The sequence below is a fragment of the Coturnix japonica genome, chromosome 37, assembly GCF_054131305.1.
Source record: "Coturnix japonica strain WE chromosome 37, WE-NBRP24, whole genome shotgun sequence".
Classification (NCBI taxonomy): domain Eukaryota; kingdom Metazoa; phylum Chordata; class Aves; order Galliformes; family Phasianidae; genus Coturnix; species Coturnix japonica.
The window spans coordinates 2,731,362-2,755,190 of record NC_140699.1 but is presented as its reverse complement, the minus strand read 5'-3'; the positions used below and the strand labels follow the sequence as shown (position 1 = coordinate 2,755,190).

Sequence of the window (23,829 nt, the reverse complement as noted above, 5' to 3'; positions counted from 1 at the left end):
CCAGCAGCCACGTGATGCCCATGGGAGAGACACAGCTGACCCGCACAGCAGATGATTTACCAGCTCGCTCTGATTTACAGCAAGAGAAGATACAAGTGGTGATGCTGAATGGTGAAATACTGCGAGTGTGTGGCATAGGTATAAGATTTGTGAGCCTGAGGATGTTCAAAGTCAGGATGGACAGGGCTCAGAGCACCTGATGGAGCTGCGGTGCCCCTGTTCATTGCAAGGGAGTCCAACTAGCTGACCCTTAAGGGTCTCTTCCCTATCTATGAGATACAAAGGCTGATTCTGCAGTAACCAAGCTACCAACAGCAGCTGTTTGTCATACAGCTTGCCAACACAGATTTTAAAATAACAGCATTGATTACTCATTTGATAGTCACATTACAGTGCAAAGCACATGGAAACGTCCATCAGCTAATTCATTTAATTCTTTGGGCAGACCTGCCAGTATGAAATATTATGCTAACATGACAGAGAGAAGAAAAGCAAAATTAAGACTAGCTGACAAGCCGTGGCAGGAAGTTCTGCTCTCCATCAATTTAGTCCCATTATTCAATTCTGTTTGGAGATGTCTCCATGACTCTCTGGAGTTTGTTCTTTGAGAAGAGGCAATTAAGTAAGCTCTCCAATGCCAAAGTGCATACACTACTCTAGGCCTTTCTTGTTTCTCCATGGATCAACAAGGGTGACAAGCAAGCAGAAGATGATGAAGAGCCTCATCATGCAAACTCATGCATTTTATCCCCCTCACAGATGCACTGACAACTTATAGCATCATCCATTGAGACGTTGTGAATTTTCAGGGTGTGTTTCTTCCCCACAATGTGCAGTTCATATTTTTCACTGGCCTTGAGCTCCTTCCCATCCTTCATCCACTCCACAGTAGCGCCTGTGTCTGAAAGCTCAGCCTGCAGTTTGGCTTCCTCACGCAGCCGAGCGCAGATCTTTTCTACATCTTTGCTCTTATTGGTAAATCTCACTGCAGCACCTGTCAGGAGCAAAGGCCTCGTTAGTTCAATTGATATCAGGCTAACGTGGTCAATGTTTGCTGCAAGATCTCTGAAAAAGTATCACCTTCTGTTCCTGCACTCATCATTGTGTCAGTGCTGAGCAATTCAAGATATTTCATTTGGTCTTCTTGCCGGATTTACTAAGTAAAAATCAACCAAACATCTCCTTCTACTGATTAATAATGCTCTAAACATGCTTCTGCAGAGGTTTCCACCCAATGACAAACAGGTCCTCCCATCATGAATGTTTATTTGTTCTATTTTGTCATGCAAAGCTGATTGATAGAGATATTATTGGAATGATTGCTCCCCTACTTCCAAACTATTCCAGTGCAATCAGAAAGGCTGTCTGAACCTGGAGCTGAAAGTACTGCTCTATGGTGATGCAGTGGTAAACCTGGTGACTGAATGCACTGGCCAAGAGCTGTGAACTGCAGACATTCATCAGCTGGCATGAAGCAATCTGGTTCAGATACCAAGCAGCTGGGTAGACTGGCTTACTCTACACTCAGTGCTATCATGTTTAGGTCATTACCAGGACTCACGTCAGTCCATGGGATGCAATTTCAGGTATTTGGTACAGGCAGTGAATGCCTGCAGCCCCAGTTCTAATCATCAGATCACAGCAACTATGCCTTGACTGTAAGAGGAAAGGAGAAGGATCAAAGCAAATACCTCTCACTCTCATCTTGGTGCTGACATCAACATTTTCGGCAACAAATTTCACTTCTGCTCCACCATCATACTTGGTGATGTTCTTTATGATTAGGCTGTGAGTAGTTTGGGTTCTCTTGATGATGCAGGTCTCGCTTTCCTGTAAGACTTTACCACTGAGGTACCAAGTGCTGCAACACATTGTTGTAAGATCAGTAGTAAACATGGCATCCCCTCCAGGTACAGCTTCACCAGCTGTTAGGGGGGATTTCACAGCCAGGACTGGTTCTGAGGAAGAACAACATGGATGTCTTAATGCTCTTTAGATGCAAGTCTGGTATCTCATTTAGAGATGGAAGATTAAATCATAGGTACATTTCTACTTCTCCCTTTGCATGAGTGCTGGAAGAAGCACTTCTATGCTTAAGATCTGTTACAGAAAGTTCTGCCTCTTGCACATGTGTGATATCAAAAGATAAGGATATTCATGTCTCTGTCACAGAAACAGAACTTGTATCACTTTAGTGGTAGCTGGAGGTTGACAGGAGAACTAGTAATAAAGGAAAGCCTTTGGTGTGTTAATGCACTACTATCCTTAAAGTCAAAGGAAACATCTTTAGGGAACCAACACAGCTGCTCAGCTCACACTGACCCATTTCCATTGGGGTTTTTGTGCTTACCAAGGTGCACGCTCCCTGGGAATTCCAGAGACGGGCTCTGTCCATGCGCATTGACTGCATACACTCGGAACTGATCATCAGCCTCTTCAGACAGATTGCTCACCGTGAACTCTGGGACGGGGACATGAGACTCGTGGCACCTCACCCACGTGAAGCCAGTTAGTTTATTGCCTTCCACAATGTAGCCATCGATTGGAATGGGGCGTTGCATCTTCGGAGGGGACCATGCCAGCGTCACTGAGGTTTCTGTTTTATTTTTCACCACGGGGTCAGCTGGGGGCTGGGTGGGAGGTTTTCTGGGAGCTGAACAGAAAGAAATACAGAAATATTAGCATAAGGTCGTGTAGGCTGGAAAAGACCTTCAAGATCAGCAGACTCAACTTTCAGCATGACCTACTGAGTCCCACCATTAACTACTGTGGTACCTGAGGACATACATGACAAGCTTATTCCTGCAGGTATTTGCATAGTGAATATATTCACCCTCTGGTTGCTTTGGAACATTTTAGAGGTTAAAATCCCATCAGACTTTTTCACCGTGTGCAGCCACTGATACAGGCAGGAGGCTGGGAATTACCTGATGGGCTCTAGTTACAGACTACTGACACAGTAAAGGATTGATTTCATTTCATTTTGGCCATCAGAAGGTATGGTGTCTGCTTTAAGTCACCCAATTATAATTTAAGACTCCAATTATAATCATATGGAGAACAGCGCATTTAGGAGAACTCATCTCATCTCAATAAACCTGAATGAAATCACAGAATCATAGGATCACGGGAGGGCTTGGGTTGGAAGAAACCTTCAAGATCATCCAGTTCTAAACACCCTGCCATGGGCTGGCTGCCCACTAACCAGCTCAGGCTGCCCATCACCCATCCAACCTCGCCTTCAACACCAAGGACAGGCATCCACAGCTTCTCTGGGCAGCCTGAAATGGAAGCAATGAGCCACACGTTGAAGACACTGAAATATTCATTACTGTAGAGAGAGCCAAATACTCCATACATATTGCCTGCCTGGTCAATTGCATTAAAATGCCAACAACAGACTCATCCAGCTCATTGAAAATGGTGTGAACATGGCGTACATTATTCTTCCAGCAGCTAGTTAGATCTCCAAAGAGCAAAGACAGGAAATCTCAATGCCATATAATTTTCCTGACCCATCCTGACACATAACTGCTTTGATGTGCACTGTTACCAGCCTGTCAGTTGCTGTTAGTCAATGCTGGATGCCAAAGGTCCCACTAACATAGGTCCCACTCACAAGAGCTGAGCAGGAGGGGACAATCACCTCCCTCTCCTGCTGGCCACCCCTTTTTCAGTGCAGCCCAGAACACACATGGATCTATCTTTTTCATATGTATATTCCCATAGATGTACATATATATACCACACCTACACCCCCACAATCTGCTACAACTTCATATTCCTCCCCACAGTCCCCGACAGCCCCCAGTAGCCCCATATCACCCTAAGGCCCCCACAACCCTCTATCTCTCCATACACCACCCCTTAAAGCCCCATACCTGCCCATATCCTCCAATAGCTCCCCACAACCCCTACACACCCTCACAGCCCCCTAGAGCCCCTAGTCCTCCTATGGCCCACCACAGCCCCATATCCCCCCTACAGTCCCCCTCAGCTCCTTTTACAGGCCCTGCACAGCTCTATAGAACAGTCTGATAGAACTACCTCTAGTAGAAGCAATCTCCACACAGAGATCCTTTCCCAGTGGCACTCAGCCCTTCAGTGGGGTCTAAGAGAGCTGCAGCCAGACTCAAACACAACTGCTCACACAGCTCAGCTGCCTTCACCTGTGCTCCAGACGCTGACACATTGCAGCCCCACATCCCCCTCTGCCCCCCCCACAACGGCCACTCCCGCGCACTGCGGCTCAGCCAATCGGAGCCGGCGGAGCTGCCGCTGCCCAATGGGAGGCCGGGGGAGGCCGGCGCTGGGACGGGGAGAGGAGAGAAGAGACAGAGGCAGCACTGAGGTGGGATGGGCTGATGGGGAGTGCGGGGAGGACAGGGGGGTGTGGGGCTGGTCCAGTCCGGAGGCTGTTCCTCCTTCCTGCAGTATCTGCAGTGAAAACCAGCAGCTGCTTTTGTGTGGCTGGGCTCACATCCAGCAGTGGTGAGGTGACTACAATTATTCCACTGTGTGTTAATAGAGGCCAGTTTCATCATCTAACTTTTGCGCTCCAATTAACTTCCATAAAGGAATTCTGTTTTTCTTTTCAGTCCTAAGTGTTGTCTCCATCTTTTAGGCTCGATTTGTTTTCCAGGGGGTTACAATGCAGTAATAAAACACCCTCCATTTATTTCCTTCTAGTTTGCTTGTTCCAATTCTTTCCTCAGTTTTCCGAGTTTAGACATTTTCTTTAAGCCCTGGGCTTCTTCCTTTGGCTCTGTCCCCTGTACAGTGTATGTCTTTCAACTTGTGGAGATAAGGTAATCTGGTACGTGGTTTATAAAAGCTGTCAATTTGCCAGCTTCTGAATTAGAATCTAGCAATTAGAACTAGGATTAAACGTGTATGTTTGGCCTTATGATAAATGAATGCCTCATGGTCAGCAATGTCCCTGCAGTTCTTTACCATCGTACATATTTTGTGTGCCCATATTTTGTTTCAGCACTGGCAAACTTCATAAACAGACAACTGGAGTCACGACTTGAGCCCTGACATCTGGGCTTCATTCTTCTAGTTCATGAATTGCCTCAGCACTTACATCATCTTTAAACCTATGACTGAAACGGTCCTAAGTTCTTAGCATGGGAATCCAGTCTCCTCTTTTGACAAATTAAACTCCACATTTGGAGAGTTGAGTGTCTCCTGCTGTACCCGAAGGACGTTGTGATCTCTGAGGTGTCTCCCTGAGGTGCTGTAAGCACAGCCATTAGCTCATAGTGCAAGTAAAGCACTGTCAGGTCAAGCCTGGAGGAGTAATGCTTGTCACTGACATGTCTGGTTTAAGTCATCCATCTAGACTCCAATTATAATCATATGGAGAACAGCGCATTTAGGAGAACTCATCTCATCTCAATAAACCTGAATGAAATCACAGAATCATAGGATCACGGGAGGGCTTGGGTTGGAAGAAACCTTCAAGATCATCTAGTTCTAAACACCCTGCCATGGGCTGGCTGCCCACTAACCAGCTCAGGCTGCCCATCACCCATCCAACCTCGCCTTCAACACCAAGGACAGGCACCCACAGCTTCTCTGGGCAGCCTGAAATGGAAGCAATGAGCCACATGTTGAAGATACTCAAACATTCATGACTGTAGAGAGAGCCAAATACTCCATACATATTGCCTGCCTGGGAAATGGTATTAAAATGCCAACAACAGACTCATCCAGCTCATTGAAAATGGTGTGAACAAGGCGTACAGGATTCTTCCAGCAGCGAGTTAGATCTGCAAAGTGTAAAAATAGGAAATCTCAATGCAATGCAATTTTCCCTCATAACATAAATAGACACATAACTGTTTTGGGGTGCACTGTTACCAGCCTGTCAGTTGCTGTTGGTCAGTGCTAGATGCCAAAGGTCCCACTAACATAGCATGAAGCCGAAAGCTAGACGCTGGAATCAGATCTCCTGACCTTACCATCAGAAATCGAGATGTCATATTTTGCTCAGAGGTGCCTGCTTGTAGGAGGGACAGCTTCCGAGCTTTTTCTGCTCCAGGAACCAGCTCCAGCTTCAGGATTTAAACAGCAGTCAGAAATTAAACTGAGCTTTGTCACCTCCATCAAATAGAAGGAGTGGTTGGGTTGTACAGCTTTCCAAATCACTTAGAAACTGTCACAACAATCAGATGCCTACCTTTTCTTTTTGAACTTGTTAATACATAGAGCTTAATAGCATCAGAATGCCCCAAGCACTTCAGATAACACGACAGCTGTAAACCCTTCTTTAAGGATTCCTTTGTTTAACCACTGAGTAACTGTAATTCAGTGGTGCTGGTGGGAGAAGGGAAGTCCTAATCTTCCCAGATGGTGAATAGAGCTGATGTTCACATGCAGACTGGTGCTGCAGCACAGCCAGAAACCACTCATTTGGGAAACACAGCACCAAGAAAATAATGGGAATAGCTTCATAAAATCAGGCAGCTTCACCCAAATTTCATGTCAGGTCCATTATTCTTCCTATTTTCAGGAAGAAAGGTTTTCCCTTTTTCTTGTAGTTTTGTTTTCTTTTCCTTTCATGCAAGCAGCTTTGTAGCTTAAAAAATTGTTTTCTAATCACCTCCTGGTGTGGACAAATCACACAGGTTTGACTCCATGTTTTACATAGTTAGCATTTTATATTTGTTCCAGTATGGAACTGTACAGCCATAGAATGGCCTGGGTTGAAAAGGATCTCAAAGATCATCCAGTTCCAACCCCCTGCTATGTGCAGGGTCGCCAACCACCAGACCAGGCTGCCCAGAGCCACAATCCAGCCTTTCCTCATAGGAGAGCTGCTCCAACCCTCTGATCATCACAGTGGCCCCTCCTCTGGACCCACCCCAACAGCACCACAACCTTATTGTCCACAGAAAGCATATAACCCTCATTCAATTGCCCTTCCACTCAGCTTAGAGCACTGCTAAAACCAGCATCTTCACCTTAGCTCATCACACTGCTGCAGTTCCTTTTACAAGGATTTCACTGGCAAAAATTAAATCAAAGCCATCACAAGGGATTTAGCACAGTTACGTGTTACTGGCTACGAGAGCTGTCAGCACAGTCACCTGTCAGGCTTTGCTGCTGTTCTCTTTATGTAGAGGCACAACAAGGTTCAGACACCTCACAGTGCAATTCTCACTTGGACTGTAAAGAAAAAGGAGGCTTGAAAAGCAGCGTGTGGAAAACAAAGAAACAAGAATTAGAACAACAGTGGGGCCATGGCACTTGTAGGAATTGTTCTGCCTTTAACAGCAGAGCTTTTCAAGAAGTATGAGGGCATTGCAAACCAGACCAGTTTGGACAGATTAACAACTGCAAGTAGTGGGTTCCAAAATTCCAGACATGAAATCAAAGATAGAAAAACTCTTCACATTTTCATCTCTCAATTTTTCGTACATTGTGCATTACAGTGCAAACAAGTCTTCACATACAACTTGGAAGCTAAAGACAAGTCTGACAAAAAAGACTGCACAAAAATGATGGATAATTAACAGAGCAAACTGCTCTTTCAAAAACAGAGTTTATGTCTTCTGGTCATAACACTTCAGAAGCCTCAGAGGCTTCTTCTCCTTTGTATATTTTCATTAATCTTAGATTTTGTTTTCATTCAATGTGACCTCACTAAACAAATATTGTATAAGACCATGAGTATCACATAAATGTGCAGATCTCAAGCTGCTCACTTATCTAGTACCCTTGGCATGATGCTTTATTTTCCTCAGCTGATCATCTAGATTGTGCCTGTTGATTGTGCAACAACAGCCTGTTGGTCTCGATTACCTGTGAGAGGCTCTAACTTTGGCCAGGAAAAATCATTTGAGGACAAGTAATTCTCTTGGAATCAGTAAGGCAGTCTTCCCATTCTTTCTTACCAGCACCCATCTTACATGTTAATAAAGGATTCTGGAAATCAGTTTGAAGATCAAGAAACAATTCAGTTCAAGCATATGCAATCACAGGATTTGTACGTCACCTGCAAAAGTCATTTTATTCTATCCACAATCTCATCCTACATGCAGTTCCTTAGAGGGTTCCTTAGGCACACCAACCCCATGCTCCTATTACAGACCCTTGCATAAGACAGGTGATATACCTACAAGATTATCTACAGCTTAGACTATGAAAACAGGGAGTCTAGCTAGAGAAAATTATCTACCTGTGCTTCTGAGCAATCTGTTAACCACTCTCATACAGTTCAGGCCAATCCAAACAAGATGCAATGACATGTCAGCCACAGAAACAGCTTGATTTTAAGGAGTTTGTTTGGACAAGCCCCTGTTGCATACGGTGGTCAAACATGCATTACTTGGGGGCACACTGTATTTGATTTAACAGATACTCTTACCTTTGGCTTTGCACAGAGTCCAAAGTCTATCAGCTTCAAATTGTCAATCAGCAGATTTTCCCGGTGGATGAGAAAGCAGTCAGGAATGATTTCCACCCAAATGCCCAAGGAAACATCTTTTCTCTTCTCTTATTTCCTGCTGTGGACAGTGGTTCCCAGTCTACTCAAAGCTCGCTCGCTCTCGCTGTCTCAGAGATCTTCACTGACTGCTGGCAAGTTCCCATCTTCCAATATCCCAGGTGGGAAATACTAGCTTGTATCTGTTGGAAAGGACCTGGGGACTAGGAGGACAAGTGGTGAGAGACCACAGGCTGAATGCAAGCCAGCAGTGTGCTCTGACAGAAAAGAAGTACAACAAGATCATCAGCTGCATTAAAAAGCAGCACAACCAGACCAGGACAAGTCATTCCTGCTTCAACACTCACTGGACCACATCTACAATACTGTATCTGGTTTTTGGCCAGGAAGGATAACAACCTGAAACAAACTCTGAAGCAAGTTCTATGGATGACCTCCAGCCTGTGCAGGGGGCTGAAGCTCCCACTCAGAGAAGAGAAGCTGGGGAGAATGATCTTTGTGACAGAAAATCCATTGGATGGGGCCAGAGGAATGCATCTCACCCCATACCCTCTCTGTACAGCCACCATTTGTTTAAAGGATCACTCTTCCTTGAGGCACAAAACTAGAGCAGGTTACACAACAGACTGACACCACAAGGGCTTCTCTCTAGATACAAACTGCAGCAAAGAGCATCACAAAAATGTGAAACCAACACTCAAATCAGATCTGTGTCTCTGCTCCGCTCATTAGGAGCATCATGTTTTACTCCCCTTTCAGAGGAAGATACTTCTTCAAGGATAACAAAATCCAGCTCAGCTACAGAACACAGTACCACATAGCAATAAATATCTAACATTTCCTGTAGGGAAAGAATCCTAAGCACAAGTTATTGTCTGAGTTTCAGCTGGGACTGAATTATCTTCTTCAGTGTCTGATATAATACTACGTTTTCATTCTAGAGAAACAATGGAGATAGCGCAGTGATGCTTACAGTTGCTGCCAGGCAGCGTTGTACAGAGCCACAGTCAATCTCAGCTGAGAGCCCAAGGAAGTGAGAAGGAACAGAACTAGGACAGCTGACTTAAACTGGCCAAAGGATATTCCATACTATATGACATATTGTGGAAGGAGTTTTGAAGGGGGTAGAACTTCATGTAAATCTCTTCCACTACTAGGAGGCTAACTGGACACTGATTGGTAGGTGGTGAGCAATTGCTTTTGCATTCATCATAACTATTATTCTTTACTCTATCTCAGTACATAATTCTATCTCAACCCATGAGTTCTACTTTGTGTTACTTCTCCCCCCTTCAGTTCTCTCCTGCAGTCCACTGGAATGGAGTGGAGTACTGTAACTCTCTCTGCCAACAGAAAAATAAAAACACATTCATTATTATTTATGGAAGACTGACTGCAGTTCAGGCTCACTGGTTTGAGGTCTCTGGGCATAACCCTGACTGTGAACAGAAGCAATTGCTGAAACAGTCTGTCAAAAAAAGACTGGAGCTTCCTCTTCCAAAAGGCGGTCCTTAGAAACAATGCAATCAAACAGCTTCCCTGTAAGATAAGGTTATCTGAAAATGCATTTAGAGAGTATCAGAGAAAGATAAGTAAGAAAGACAGCACAGAAAGCAGAAACTATTTCTTACCTCTATGACTATAAATATTTCTTTGATGTCTCTCTTACGTGATCCAATGGGCAAACATGTTGATGACTTCAGTTCTTCATGGCATCAATTTCTGTTTTAGCATGAGGCAAGTCATCCTTAAGAGACCATAAAAGCAAGCGATGAAATCGCTAACTACTGTGACATACCAGGTACCACATCTGACTGCTGTGGAACAGAACAAGCACATATGGGACAGTACACAATTCAACATCAACTCAGCAATGACTGACATCACTCCCATAGAAATTCTGAAACAGAGCTGTGAAAAATGAAAAGTAAAACATTCAGCATTTTCATTGGCATTTTGGTAAAGTTGCTGTAATAATGTAACAATAATGTAATGTAATGTAATGATGTAATAACTTCCTCCATTTTAAAGCCAGAGAATACTGCCCTCTGAACAACCAGCAACAAGATTTGTGGTGCTCTGTTAAACTTTTTCCAGCTCTACAGCATCTTTCAAAAGGCAATGGGCCCAGTAGGCTGCATTCGTATGTACCATCCCACCTGCCCCCGTGTTCTTGAGAACTCCACAACTCCAACAGAAGATATTATCATATTTAAATGCCTTTTGGCTTACCACTACAGTAACTTTCTCCATGATTATTAGTGCAACTTTTTCACCAGTAAGAAGATGCCGCCCGAGTTTTACCTTGGCAAAACCACCTACAAATCAAAACACAGATGCTTAAAGTTGAGTGTGAATTCTTCTCTAATATAATATTACAATTTCCAACTGGTTTAAAAAACGAATTCCAAATTTATACAAATGAAACCTGACTTAGAGAACTGACAAGAGCTGTTAATCTATTCTCAGATTAATTCTAGAGTGGTGAGACAGACTGTTAGGCGTGCTGTTTCTGTACAAAGATGACACTTACCCGTTCCAACTGTTTCATGGAATTCCTAGTACTTGAGAATTTCCTCGTAGTCACTGACAGGCATCCTGAATGTGCAAGAACTGAAGATCCTCCAAGCACGTGCAATGAGGAAGTGCCAGCAGTGTTCACATCCTACTTAGGACATATTCTTAGAGGCAGAAGGGACACTCGTGGCAGATCCAGCAATGCTCATCTTCTCACCAACGTGCATCCCCCTCTCACCCAGCAACAACAAAACACAGTGCATGAAGCTGGCTTCACTTAGGTTAACAATATGGAACATCCCTCAGGGCTTTGTGCCACAGAGCAGTAGCAGGGCTGGACTACAGCTTGAGGAAGCAGTGGAAGCCTTTCCCTGTATGGTTACAGTGTCCCTGCACGCACCCCACAGCCAGAGCGTTGCAAGCTGAGCTGTCTTGCTGTTTCTTGTACTCATCCCAATCTCTGCGAATGAAAACTCAGAATTCAGTCAAGGCGTTGATTGAGCACGAGCGTGCCTTTATTCAATAGGAAAAAGGAGGGGGTGTGAGGTCTGGAGGAAAGATGGGACTCATTCTCTGTTGTCTGACGAGAGTGTCTCAGAAGTCGTGCTGTTGCCCGGAGCCTGGGACTCTTGGCCTGATTCTACCTCCCCCTCCAAGATGTTTGGCTTCTCCTCTGTAATGCTGACCTGAGCCTGCATGGTTGTGCTGCTGTCGGGGCACTCGTGCTGTGCTTGGGCTGGGCTGTCCTCGAAAGGCACTCGGTTCAGGCTGGTGCCTGAGGAGTCTGGCAGGCTCAGGTCAGCAGCTTCAACAGGTATGGGATGAACGAGAGCTTCAACGATGATGGCATTCTTCTCTTTATAACTGATGTTATACGGAAGGCTTTCATCTGAACTGCAGCATCCTGTGCTTAGTAACAGTTCTTCATTGATGGAATCACAGGATGCTGCATCGTAACATGCCTGGCGTCTTGGAGATATACAAGGGCTCGGGTCACCTAGGAAGGAGTAGACGCACAGCAGTTAGTGTCAAAGTTTCACAAGATGAATCATGAAACAGGTTCTTGACATTTGGCTATGCAGTGATGGTGGGCAGAAGCAAATAGGCTTCTAGCAACAGTGTCACTGTCTTGAAAGTGATCCTCGTGCAGGTCCAGCTCTTGTGTTGACAAGAGACTCATTTGGGAAAGACAGGGGTCAACTGAAGATGTCAGGCACAGGCTTGAATGCCAGAAGGATGTACAAGCCCACTGAAAGCATGAATTCTACCTGTGTTGCTGACAAGCAGTGATTTGAAAGCTGGATTTGCATGCTTACCTGCCAGGACCAAGACTTCAGCTTCAGAGGGCTCCCTGGCACTGCTCTGCAGTTGGCGTTTGGCCACAGGGGATGGTTTGCCCAGGCAGAAGCAGGAACGCCAACTGCAAGCTGCTGACTCTGCCCTCTTACTGGGAGAACTCATTCTGCAGAGAAAACAGAGCATGCTGTCAGTCGTGGTGCAGGGTGAGGGAAGAGCTGCACCGAACCCTTGCCAATAGTTGCCTGTTCCGGGCAATGCCTGGTTTCTGCTGAAACACAGCTTAGAAAAGCGCTCTGTTTCAAACAGCAGAGGATGCTTCCATTCCTACAGCTCAGCCCTCAAGTCCTGTTGGCTAAATACCTTTCAATGATGTCAAGCAGGGACATGGATCCCGAGAATGTTGGAGGCTCAGGCTGCTTCGCTCTCCTGGGGCAGGCCTTCAACAGGGAACGAAGGCAGGAGATGAACTTGCCCCGTTTCTTTGGCTCTGCGCAACAAAACAAAAAAACAAGTTCATTTCAGCCCTGGCTCGGTTGGACGAGGCCGAGTGCAACACATTCAACAGAACACGTAACAACAGAAAGCATGTTCCCAACAAAGACACGCAAGAACGGATTTTCCCCATCCCTGGAGGTGCCCAAGGAGCTTAATGCAGTTCTCTTTCTAAGCTTGCTCAACTCGGGCATTAATGAACCCCCTGAAAGCCACGTTCAGACCCCATTTTACTAACCCGCATTGTCAAATGTAAAATACGCACCTGGCTTTGGCAACGAATGTAGGATGGACTCGGGCAGTTTTCCCCTGATGAGTTCCACGCACTCACCAGGGAAAAAACCAACCTGTAATAAGAACAAAAAGACAGGTGGGCATTAGCCCAAGCCCAGAGCCAAAGGGAAGGTCCTCTGACACCGACACAGGGCAACTGTTTGCATCCAGAAGCCATCCTGTGCAGGCAGAGCAGCTCCAACCGGAGATTCCCGACTCTACTGAAGCTGTGCTCTCTAGTCAAAAATGTGTGCCTACCTCAAAGCCACGCTTGCCTCTCCAAAAGGGGCTCATCTCCTTTGGTGGCATATCAACAATGCACACGATGTCTCCAACCTGCAAAAGATTGAAACATCAATCCCAGCTTCAGCACAGCTAAAACAAAAGCCTTCTTCTACGACACAAAATATGAGAGTATTCCCGAGGCGTTCACACTCTATACTAATTCTGTGCACAACAACAAGGAACGCCTGGAACTGCTTACCTCCAGAGAGAGCTCATCCGGCCCCTGGGCGACGTGGCTCCTAATAACATGGGCTGCCGCAATCGCTGGTACGTTTAAAGATGACATAGCACGCACCAGCTGCGGCTCCCGCATGTTATCAGCCTGCAAAACAGAGCACAGGCCGTGGTCAGGAGATGAGGACAAATCAGGAGGATTTCAAGGTGAGGAGCACATCTGCAAAGAAAGCTGCAGCAAATGCGCTCCGTCCTTATCAGGAGCACTTCAGAAGGAGCTGCACGTCTCATCACAGTTATTTCCCTTTCTGGCGTGCATTGCCAGGCCATGCAAAGATGCATCTCTCTCTACCCAGACTAATCAGCAATGGCACTGGCACAGACAGGTGGCCAGGCCCTTTTTGGCCCATTCTTTCCTGCAGGAGAGTACACCTGCAGCTCCTTCTAATGGCTCAACACAGGGAAAAAAGACTGGCCAGAGCTTCATACTGTACCTCCGTCGCCGCCAACTCAGGCTCACGGCTGATCCCACTGCACGCAGCACCCATCACAGCAAGTGTGAACAGCTGGAACAGAGCAGAAACACACTTCTGTTTTCTCTATTCACACAGCACAGTATGGACAGACTTCTTCAGAGCTACCCGCGCATACCCTGCGGCAAAACCATGCGGGGGGACAAAACATGGCACGTACCTGGCAGTGAGATCACCTCAAGCTATCTGCAGCAGTTCCTTGTCGCTTTGCTCGGATGAAATGAGAGCAAAAGCTGCATCGAGGCAGTGGGCGGAGGGTGAGGAGAGGAGAGAGAAAGAGCAGGTCAGTGAGCAGGGCTAAGACAGTCATGGAATAACACACACAGCACAACTGTCCCACCCACTTGCTGCAAGACATGCTGAGTCTCAGGCTACGTGATGCCTGTCCGCCCAGCAACTTTACAATGCTTCCACTACTGAGCAAAGACAATGGAAGAAGCACGGGACAGGTGCCAACTTTACTGATACCCCCTTTGGAACGTGTGTACCGGGGAAAATTACGTCTGATGGTCAAGAGTAAGCAATACGGTGCTGTGAGCTCCGACAGCCAGCAGTTCTCAACACCTCACTGCCCACCCATCCATCCCACGTCAGCTCAGCTTACCTACAAGCTGCTGCACACGACAGTGAGAAGAAAAAGCACTAAAGATACTAACTAAAGCCACTAACTAAAGGCACTAACTAACTAACGGCACTAACTAATTAAAGGCACTAACTAACTAACGGAACTAACTAACTAACGGCACTAACTAACAACAGTAACTAACTAACAACGCTAACTAACAACACTAACTAACTAACAAATCTAACTAACTAACAAAACTAACTAACTAACGGCACAAAAGGCACAAGACCAACAAGACAACCAACCACTCCGACCACTAGCTCACCCACAAAGGAACACAGAACGCACCGCTCCTCCCCTCATTCCAGCCGCTTATGACATCACCAACGGCCAACAGCCTGGTCCACCATGACCCCCCACAAGGCGGGGAGCCAAGACCACGTGGTCACGTCTGATTCCAACACGGCACCACAACATTCCAGGACTCAGTGTGGGCTTGGAATTCTATCCTGGTGTGGCAGCGCAATGGGAGGTGTTAGGGCACAGCTGAAGAGCTGACAGACAACGGACGTTTCCAAAGGAGGGTGCCAGATTAACTCTCAGCATTCTCTTGCGGGGCTCTTAGGAATGCTTCAAACCCATTTTCACTGCCTAGCCCATTTCTAGAAAGTCCAGTTGAGAAATGCTCACTTTGTCTGGGGAACGCCTCTATGCATCATGAATGAAAAATAAAATAAAATGGGCATGCGACCCTATGAAACTTACCTCTCTGCTCTTGCTGTCAGCCAGACACCTCAGATGAGCATGACATGTCCCTGCTCCTGAATGAAGATTCACCCAAGTCTGTGTTCCTCTCTGCTCCATCTCTGGCTCTAAAAGAAACACAGACAGAGATGATTACAAGATCCTTTGTGCAGACGAAAGACAAGGGTGCACACGAATTCTGTTTAGCAAGAAATACTACATTCCCAATGGTAGTACTTGAATCCTCCTTTGGGGCTGGAGCTCAACAGGTCAACACATCAGAAATAACACAAAGTGCATCTGGAAGACGTGTCTCAAAGCCCAGAAAATCCAACACGGGAGGGGGCTGGACAGTGGACCACAAGTGTCCATTTCCATTGCAGCTCCCTGTAGAGAACAGCACCAATCAGCAGGCGTGAATCAATTCATTCACAAGCTGCACAATGACTCTGTTCTTTACATGATAAAGAAACACACAGAGATTCCTGACCAAAAAGTTGGGAGTTAATAACGACCAAAGAGGTTCCTGTTCCTACGCCTCATCCTCTCACCCCAACTCCTGGGTGATGCCCACAGGCTTCAAGTCAGCTCTCAAATCCATTGAACTCCAGTCACAGAACTCCATCAAGAAGGATGTCACACATGTGACACTTACATACATTTTGCATCAGAAACAGTGACGCCAGCAGGAGCAGAGAGGTGACTGTCCCCCTGTACTCAGCACTGGTGAGGCCACAACTCGAATTCTGCATCCAGTTTGTGGCCCCTCACTGAGAAAAAGACACTGAGGCATTGGAACGTGTTCAAAGAAGGGCAACAAAGCTGGTGAGGGGTCTGGAGCACAATGGGGCCATATGAGGAGAGGCTGCAGGAGATGGGAATGTCCAGCCTGGAGAAGAGGTGGCTCAGGGGAGACCTCATTGCTCTCTATAACTTCCTGAAGGGAGGTTGCAGTGAGCTGGGGGTCGGCCTCTTCTCTCGTGTCATTACTGATAGAACTAGAGGGAATGTTTTCAAGCTGCGGCAGGAGAGGTTCAGGCTGGACATTAGGAAATATTACTTCTCAGAAAGGGTGGCCAGGCACTGGAATGGACTGCCCAGGGAGGTGGTGGAGTCACCCACCCTGGGGGTGTTCAAGGAACGTCTGCAGAAATCCCTGCTGAAATCCTGACCTCTGCCACAGGTGGCTGAGTGACACAAAAGCTGTGTCCTTGGTTCCCGGCCTTACCTTCACATGCTGTTCATCTTGCTCTGCAGCTCCTGTTCTGAATAGTCTTCTTATATTCCCATGTGATGTACCCTGAAATACATCATTTAGTGAGTCTGAACAAAACATAAGACATTAATTGGAACTGTGAAGAAATGTTTTTTGCACTTTACTTGGAGAATGTTACATGCTATACCTTCTTTTCTCAATTGTAACACATGATTTTTTATAAAAAGAAACATAGCAAGTCAGCTCTTCAGTGTGCATATTGATGAAACTTGGTGAAATACAACTTTAGAAAAAGGTCATTTGAAAATTTAAATATTCTTATCAGAATCTCTGCTATTAGTTACCGTTCCAATGTTCTGATTTGATGATGATTCTCTCAGAGCTGTTTTGTCACTCGCCACCTCAAATGCACTTCAAGTGCTTTAGGAGCATCACTGGAATTTTGAATAAACTCAATATATTTTAGCAAAGCTGCTACAGATGCATGACTGAAGTACTTTGGAAAAATATAATCTTGATTGAATGCTGAACAGTGTTATTTAATTATATTCCAGGTAATTAAATTAATTAAACCAAGGGAATCACCTCCCAGTCAGTCAGCTCCCACCAGGGAAATCGCTTCCCTGCCAAGGAGATGCAACCAACACAAGCTGCTACATCACTCTAGGGCCCCACTGAGTCTTCCCAAGGGGTCTCCAAAGGCTTCCCTGTTGACTTCTGGGAACCTGGAAACACTCACATGGAAGCCAGTGCCCCCTAATGTGCCCCAGAGGTTTCTCAGGGCCCCGCAATTAGCTCTACAGACTTCCAGACATGCCCCAGAGCAAGTATGTGTGCTGTAGGGAGCCCAAGAGACATTCCAGAGCACCCTAGTACTCCTCAGTGCACTCAAGGGTTCTTCACCTGTCTCTAAATATGCCCTATTGGACTTTGTTTTCTCTTCTGGAGCCTTCCTTACTTCTCAGCTTTGCTTTCTCGTGCCATTTATCTCGCTCCACAGCTACTGCTCAGAATATTCTTTCTTGCATTCCCACATTCCAACAGAATCACAGAATTGTAGGGGTTGGAAGGGACCTCTAGAGATCATTGAGTCCAACCCCCCTGCCAAAGCAGGTTCCCTACACCACGTTGCACAGGTAGGTGTCCAGGCGTGTCTTGAATATCTCCAGAGAAGGAGACTCCACCACCTCCCTGGGAAGCCTGTTCCAGTGCTCCGTCAGCCTCACTGTAAAGAGGTTCTTGCACACATTCGTGCGGAACTTCCTATGCAGAAGTTTCACCCCATTACCCCTAGTCCTGTCCCCACGCACTACTGAAAAGAGACCAGCCGTGCCACTATGGCCCCCACACCTCAGGTATTTATAAACCTGGATCAAATCCCCTCTCAGCACCACCAATGACAACCCTCTGCACTCTGCCAGTCAGACAGTTCTTGACCCAATTCACTGTACACTCATCTATTCCATGCTTCCTCAGCTTTGTTATAAGGATGTCATGGGGGACAATATCAAAAGCCTTTCTGAAATCAAGGTAGACTACATCTGCCACTCTCCCCCTATCCACCCAGCCAGTGACATCTTCATAAAAGGCCACCAGGTTGGTCAAGCACGACCTCCCCTTGGTGAACCCATGCTGAGTACTCCTGATAACCTGCTTTACTCCCAGTTCTCTGGAGATGGCATCCAGCACAAGCTGTTCCATCACATTCCCTGGGACAGAGGTGAGGCTGACTGGCCTATAGTTACCTGGGTCCTCCTTCTTACCATTTTTTAAAGACCGGAGTGACACTGGTCATCCTCCAGTCTTCAGACACCTCCCCAGTTTCCAAGGCCTCTGAATGACTACAGAGAGCGGCTCAGCAATGACCTCCACCAGCTCTCTCAGCACCCGTGGATGCACCCCATCAGGTCCCATGGATTTATGGACCTTAATGTTTCCTAGGCACTCACGGACCACCTCTTCCCTGACTAAAGGGAAATCTCCCATTCCCCAGACTCTCTCATTAACCTCCAGGTTCTGGGATTCCTCAGGGAATGCCTTTTCACTAAAGACAGAAGCAAAGAAAGCATACAGTATTTCCGCCTTCTCAGCATCCTCTGTTACCAGGACCCCTTCCTCTGTTACCGACCCCTCCAACCCCCCCTTGTTTTTTGTTTATTAGCAAACTGCTAACATACTACAAAATAATAGCACTAATTACATAAATAACATCATCATGCCAGCATCCCGACCACCTGCTTTAGAGATTTATCCTTCATTTTGTGTAACACTTCAAACACTGCAAAGAAACAAAGCAAGTGCAGAAACAGGACGCCACTTCCCTCAGGATTTTACAGTCTCATTCATGTCTCACAGATGGAGGCCCTGACAACAAGAGCTGTGTCTGTCCATAACAAGGACTCACCTCTGCAGGTGCAGGGGCAGCTCTCAGAGAAGCCTTCTTCATTTCTGCTTTCTTCTCTTTTTGTCTTTTGTCTGGGAGCTGGTGTCAATCTGCCTGAGGGAAGGGAGGCCCCTTCAGAGGGATCTAGATAAGCTGGATCAACCTCACTGGGCTGAGGTGAATGGGATGAGGTTCAGTGAGGCCAAATGCCAGGTCCTGCACTTTGGCCACAATAACCCCATGCAGCGCTATAGGCCTGGGGCTGAGTGGCTGCAGGACTGTGCAGAGGAAATGGACCTGGGGCTGTTGGTCGATGCTCAGCTGAACATGAGCCAACAGTGTGCCCAGGTGGCCAAGAAGGCCAACGGCATCCTGGCCTGTATAAGAAATAGTGTGGCCAGCAGGAGCAGAGAGGTAATCATCCCCTTGGACTCAACACTGGAGAGGCTGTGCCTCAAGTCTTATGTTCAGTTTTGGGCTCCTCGCTACAAGAAAGTCATTGAGGCACTGGAACTTGTATGTGGAAGTCTGTCCCTCGAGCAGCTCCCATTCATCATCAGCTCCCATTCTGAACCCCACTGTGCAAAACTTCTAACTTCTACTGCAGATGGCTGCAGTCACCAAAGCTCAGCCCACTATCCAGGTATCAGCCTTCTCCCTTCTGTTTTCCATCTTAGCCCATAGTTTTGCTCCCAAAAATGGAACTGCACTCCAACAGTCAAAACACAAACTAATACATCACTTTCACTGCTCCTTCCTGCACCCCCAAATTAATGGTTACCTGACATCCCCTACAGCACAGCACCTGCTCACAAGTATCATTCAAACTCTATTCTTTCATACTTCTTGATAGAGGACGGTAAAAACTCCCTTCTGCATGGCACTAAGGACAGTCTGTCCCCATCACATCCCTCTGTGTGCTGAAAGCTGCCATTGGATCTCTTGCAGCCTGCTGGCTGCTGCTCACAAACACAGGGAACTGCACCACACTGATTCTAAAGAGAGAAAGGAAGAAACTCTGGTGGGAATGGGCACCCAAGGATTGCAGAGATGCTCCAGATTGTGCCAGAGATGGAATATCAGAGTGCTGGGACATGATTGATCACTAAGGAAAACACTTGGAAGCACATTCAATCTGCAGAAGCTGTAATTACTGGGCACAGTCAGCTTTCCTATGGCTCATCTGGAGGAGGCGGGTGGTCTCACACATCTGCTCAGGGGCTTCAGCTGAGACACTTGCACAATGCTGGGATCATTCTGATGGAAACTATGTCTTCAGATACCATGGTTAAATCCATCCAAAATGATCAAGCCGAGCCTTAGCTCTTGAGCAGCACTTCTTCCCCACCCTTCACTACTCCAAGCAGCTCCAACAAACTTCTCAGAAGAAATCCAGGCCAGCACAGACCTGGAAGACCAGAACCAAGTGCCGCTTGTGGGACAGCAGTGCCCACTCCTTGCTTCCACCCTGCTCCAGCAGGTTAAGGAGTCTGAGCCTCACTGGCCTTTGACAGCTCAAGACTTTCAGCACCTCATGCCAACATTTCTCACTAAGATACACCTCAGGCATTGAATTCTCTTCTCACTACCTCCTCCCAGTCCTTCCCTAGGAACAGAAACCATTCAGATTCTACAGCAAACTACAGCATCTGCACTGCAAGAGCACACTGAACCACCTGCAACAATGAAACATGGTTTTGGAGAGTGGGTTTGAAAACACACCTTTAGACAGCTGTCTCCCTGTAGCCAAAAGGAAACCAAGCAGCAAAAGAAGAGTCCAGCCTGAAACATGCCCATGCTACTAGCCCAGGTTTTTCACAATGAATGTAAAATCCATCCTGTTCTTGAGGTAACAAATGACCAGTGGGTCTCCCTTTGCTCCACCCCTTCTCCTTCAAAGCCAGAAAAAGAAAGAAAAAACAAGCAGAAGAAACCCAGACGTACCTTTCCACACACAGAGCAGAAAGTGGAACAGCAGTTGGTCTCCTTCCTGAGACATGGTGGGGAGCATCCCAGAGGAAGCCCAAGTTCTTTGCTTCTCTCCACAGGGACTTCAAGCACTCTTGGCAAGAGCTGCTTTGGTTCTTTCTTCAACTGCTTCCATCACCAGAATCTCCTTTGGAAAAGGAACACTAAAGAAAGAATCAGCAAATGAGAAAGAATGAGCAATAACCACTTTCCCAGCTTTCTTCTGACATGCAATTAAGACTCACGACTTGGGCAAGGTCTTAAAATCAGCTGGTTACAAGAACTGTCCCAAAATATATCCAGCTTCTGTACAGCTGCCGTTATTTCTGACAGCGAGTGTAATCACAGAATCATAGAATGGCCCGGGTTGGAAGGGACCTCAAGGATCATGAAGATCAATCGCCTCCCTGTCCCTGCTGGCCATCCCCTCTTCTGATGGAGCCCAGGGGACCATTTGCTCTCTGAGCTGCAAGAGCACGCTGATGGCTCACGTTCTGTTTTTCATCCACCAGGACCCCCAGGTCCTTCTCTGCGGGGCTTCTCTTAAGGACTGCTCCTCCCAGGCTGTAGAAATGCCTGGGATTCCTCCAGCCCAAGTGCAAAACCTTGCACTTTGCTGTGTTGAACCTCATTAGATTCACCTAGGCCAACCTCTCGGTTGAGCTCCCTCTGAATGGCATCCCTTCCTTCCACTGCATCAGCCGCACCACTCAGCAAACAGCAGAGGGTGCACTCCATTGCATCATTGGTGTCACTGATAACCATGTTAAAAAGCACTGGTCCCAAGACAGACTCCTGGATGACACCACTTGTTATCAGCCTTCACCTGGACATCGAACCATGAATCACCACCCTCTGTCTGTGGCCTTTCAACCAATCCCTTATCCACCAGGTGGTCCACCTGTCAAATCCACATCCCTCCAGTTTAGAGATAAGGATGTGGTGGAGGGCCATGTAAAAGATCTTGCTCAAGTCCAGGTCAATGACATCAGTTTCCTTCCTTTTGTCCACAAATGCCGTCACTCCATCATAGAAGAGCACCAGATTGGTTAGGCATGGCCTTCCCCTGCTAAAGCCACACTGACTGTCTTGGATCACATGCTCATTCCTTATGTGATCAAGCATGTCTTTGAGGTGTATCTGTTCTTCACCATCTTCATCACTGTTCCACATTTGAATCAAATAATCGGTGTTGCTGTCACGAAGAAAACCTCTTTGTCTTCTACTCCTGCTGCACTACTGTGCTTTCACCAGAAGCAAAGGGAGAGGCCACCTCCTAGATCCAAATTTTAAGAAACCAACACCCAATAGGTGTCATCTGAAGTAAAATAGCAGAGAAATTAAGATGACTCTTCTGCATCCAGCTTGGATCACTCCCTCACTCAGGCACACCACCATCAGATGAAGGAGATGCTGCCTTCAGCTTAGAGACTGTATGGGAAATCACAGTTTGAACCTCTGATTAATCAGCTGAGGCAAGTGTTGGGTCAGCTGCGGGAGCACAGGTGAGAGTAATCTAGCTGTGCTCCTGGAAGGGGTGGACCTCAACTCCACTTCCTCTGAGACCTCATTTAAGGGCTGACCACCACTGAGGCAGCATCTCTTGGAGATTGCTCCCCAGTTGAGACTGCCTCAGCTTTCTGGTCAAAACATCGACATTGGTGAGTTTTCCTTTGCTAACAACCTTAGACTATTTTCCTCCATCTTGGTTAACATATTTATATTAGCCACCCTTACAGAGACCATAAGAGTTTGGGCTTCCAAACTCTCAGCAAGCATTTGGATCAGCCAGCTTCCTGCTGGGGAGCCCTCTGCATCCCTTCTGCTTCTTCTGATACCGAACCTGCAGATGCTTCAGAGCTCATTAGCATGGACTTCCTTCCTCCCCTCAGCAGCTGCTCCTGCACTCACCTTCATTCCTACTCAGATACCGGCCGCTTCCAGCACCAGCTGACCTGCAAGACACAGAAAGGAAAGGTGGGAGTCATGCAAACGCACAAGCCCAAGGCTGCATCACCACTATGTATGGCAGCCTCGGGAAGTCAGCTGCAACTACAGCCTTTGTCAGAATGGAAACAGGCACTATCAGTTAAGTGTGACCTCTGAACTCATTGCCACCATCAGAAATAGGCACTGAAATTGCTCACTTCACTGTAGCTGGTTACCTCCTTCTTTTGGAAAATGCGGACATGGAATTGAAGGACACCAGAAAATTGTCATCTACTTCATTGTAGGTGGTTAAGCTTGGAAGCAGGACTTGAGCAAGACAAGCTTCTCAGCTCAGAATCACAGAATTATCAAGGTTGGAAAAGACCTAGAAGATCATCTGGTCCAACCATTACCAATACTTCCCGGCTTAATCATATTCCTCAGCACCACATCCAAATGTTTCTTGAACACTGCCATGATCGGTGACTCCACCACCTCCCTGGGCAGTGCATTCCAATGCCTGAATACCCTTTCCGACAAGTAATGTTTCGCAATGTCCAGCCTGAATTTTCTCTTGCGCAGCTTAAAACCATTCCCTCTAGTTCTATCAGTGATTACACAAGAGAAGAGGCCAAACCCCAGCTCACTACAACCTCCCTTCAGGAAGTTATAGAGAGTTATAAGGTCTCTCCTGAGCCTCTTCTTCTCCAAGCTGAACAATCCTAGTTCCCTCAGCTTCTCCTCGTAAGGTTTTGCTCCAGACCCCTCACTACCTTCTTAGCTGAAGACGTTCCAGAAACGTAAGGTTTTCTTGCATGGAGGGGCCCAAAACTGAATAGGTCAGAGCTCCTTCTTTCCATCAGTGCTGTCACCTGGAAGGCTGTCCTTGGAACTGCAGTGACTCATGCATCCTAACTGCACTCCATTGATGGAAGCACAACGTGCATCATTGCAAATTGCTGGTGGGTTCCTGTGTTGGCGAGGGATGGATTCACCTGG

General features: G+C 46.7%; 1 protein-coding gene across 1 annotated transcript; it reads right to left on the bottom strand.

The window, feature by feature from the left end:
* Nucleotides 1–526: 526 nt before the first annotated feature.
* Nucleotides 527–2,341, bottom strand: LOC146754907 (myosin-binding protein C, slow-type-like). Its single transcript, XM_085526540.1, has 2 exons — nt 1,692–2,341; nt 527–994 (listed from the first exon to the last, which is right to left on the bottom strand). Exons 1-2 carry the CDS (start codon nt 1,894–1,896, stop codon nt 726–728), a joined length of 474 nt encoding a protein of 157 aa, XP_085382666.1. The 5' UTR covers nt 1,897–2,341; the 3' UTR covers nt 527–725.
* Between the last annotated feature and the right edge of the window lie 21,488 nt (nt 2,342–23,829).

Coding starts and splice junctions, on each gene's coding strand:
- LOC146754907 (XM_085526540.1), bottom strand. CDS start 1,896: ATGTTTACTACTGATCTTACAACAATGTGTTGCAGCACTTGGTACCTC. Junction 995..1,691: donor CACCAAGATGAGAGTGAGAG/GTATTTGCTTTG, acceptor TGCTCCTGACAG/GTGCTGCAGTGAGATTTACC.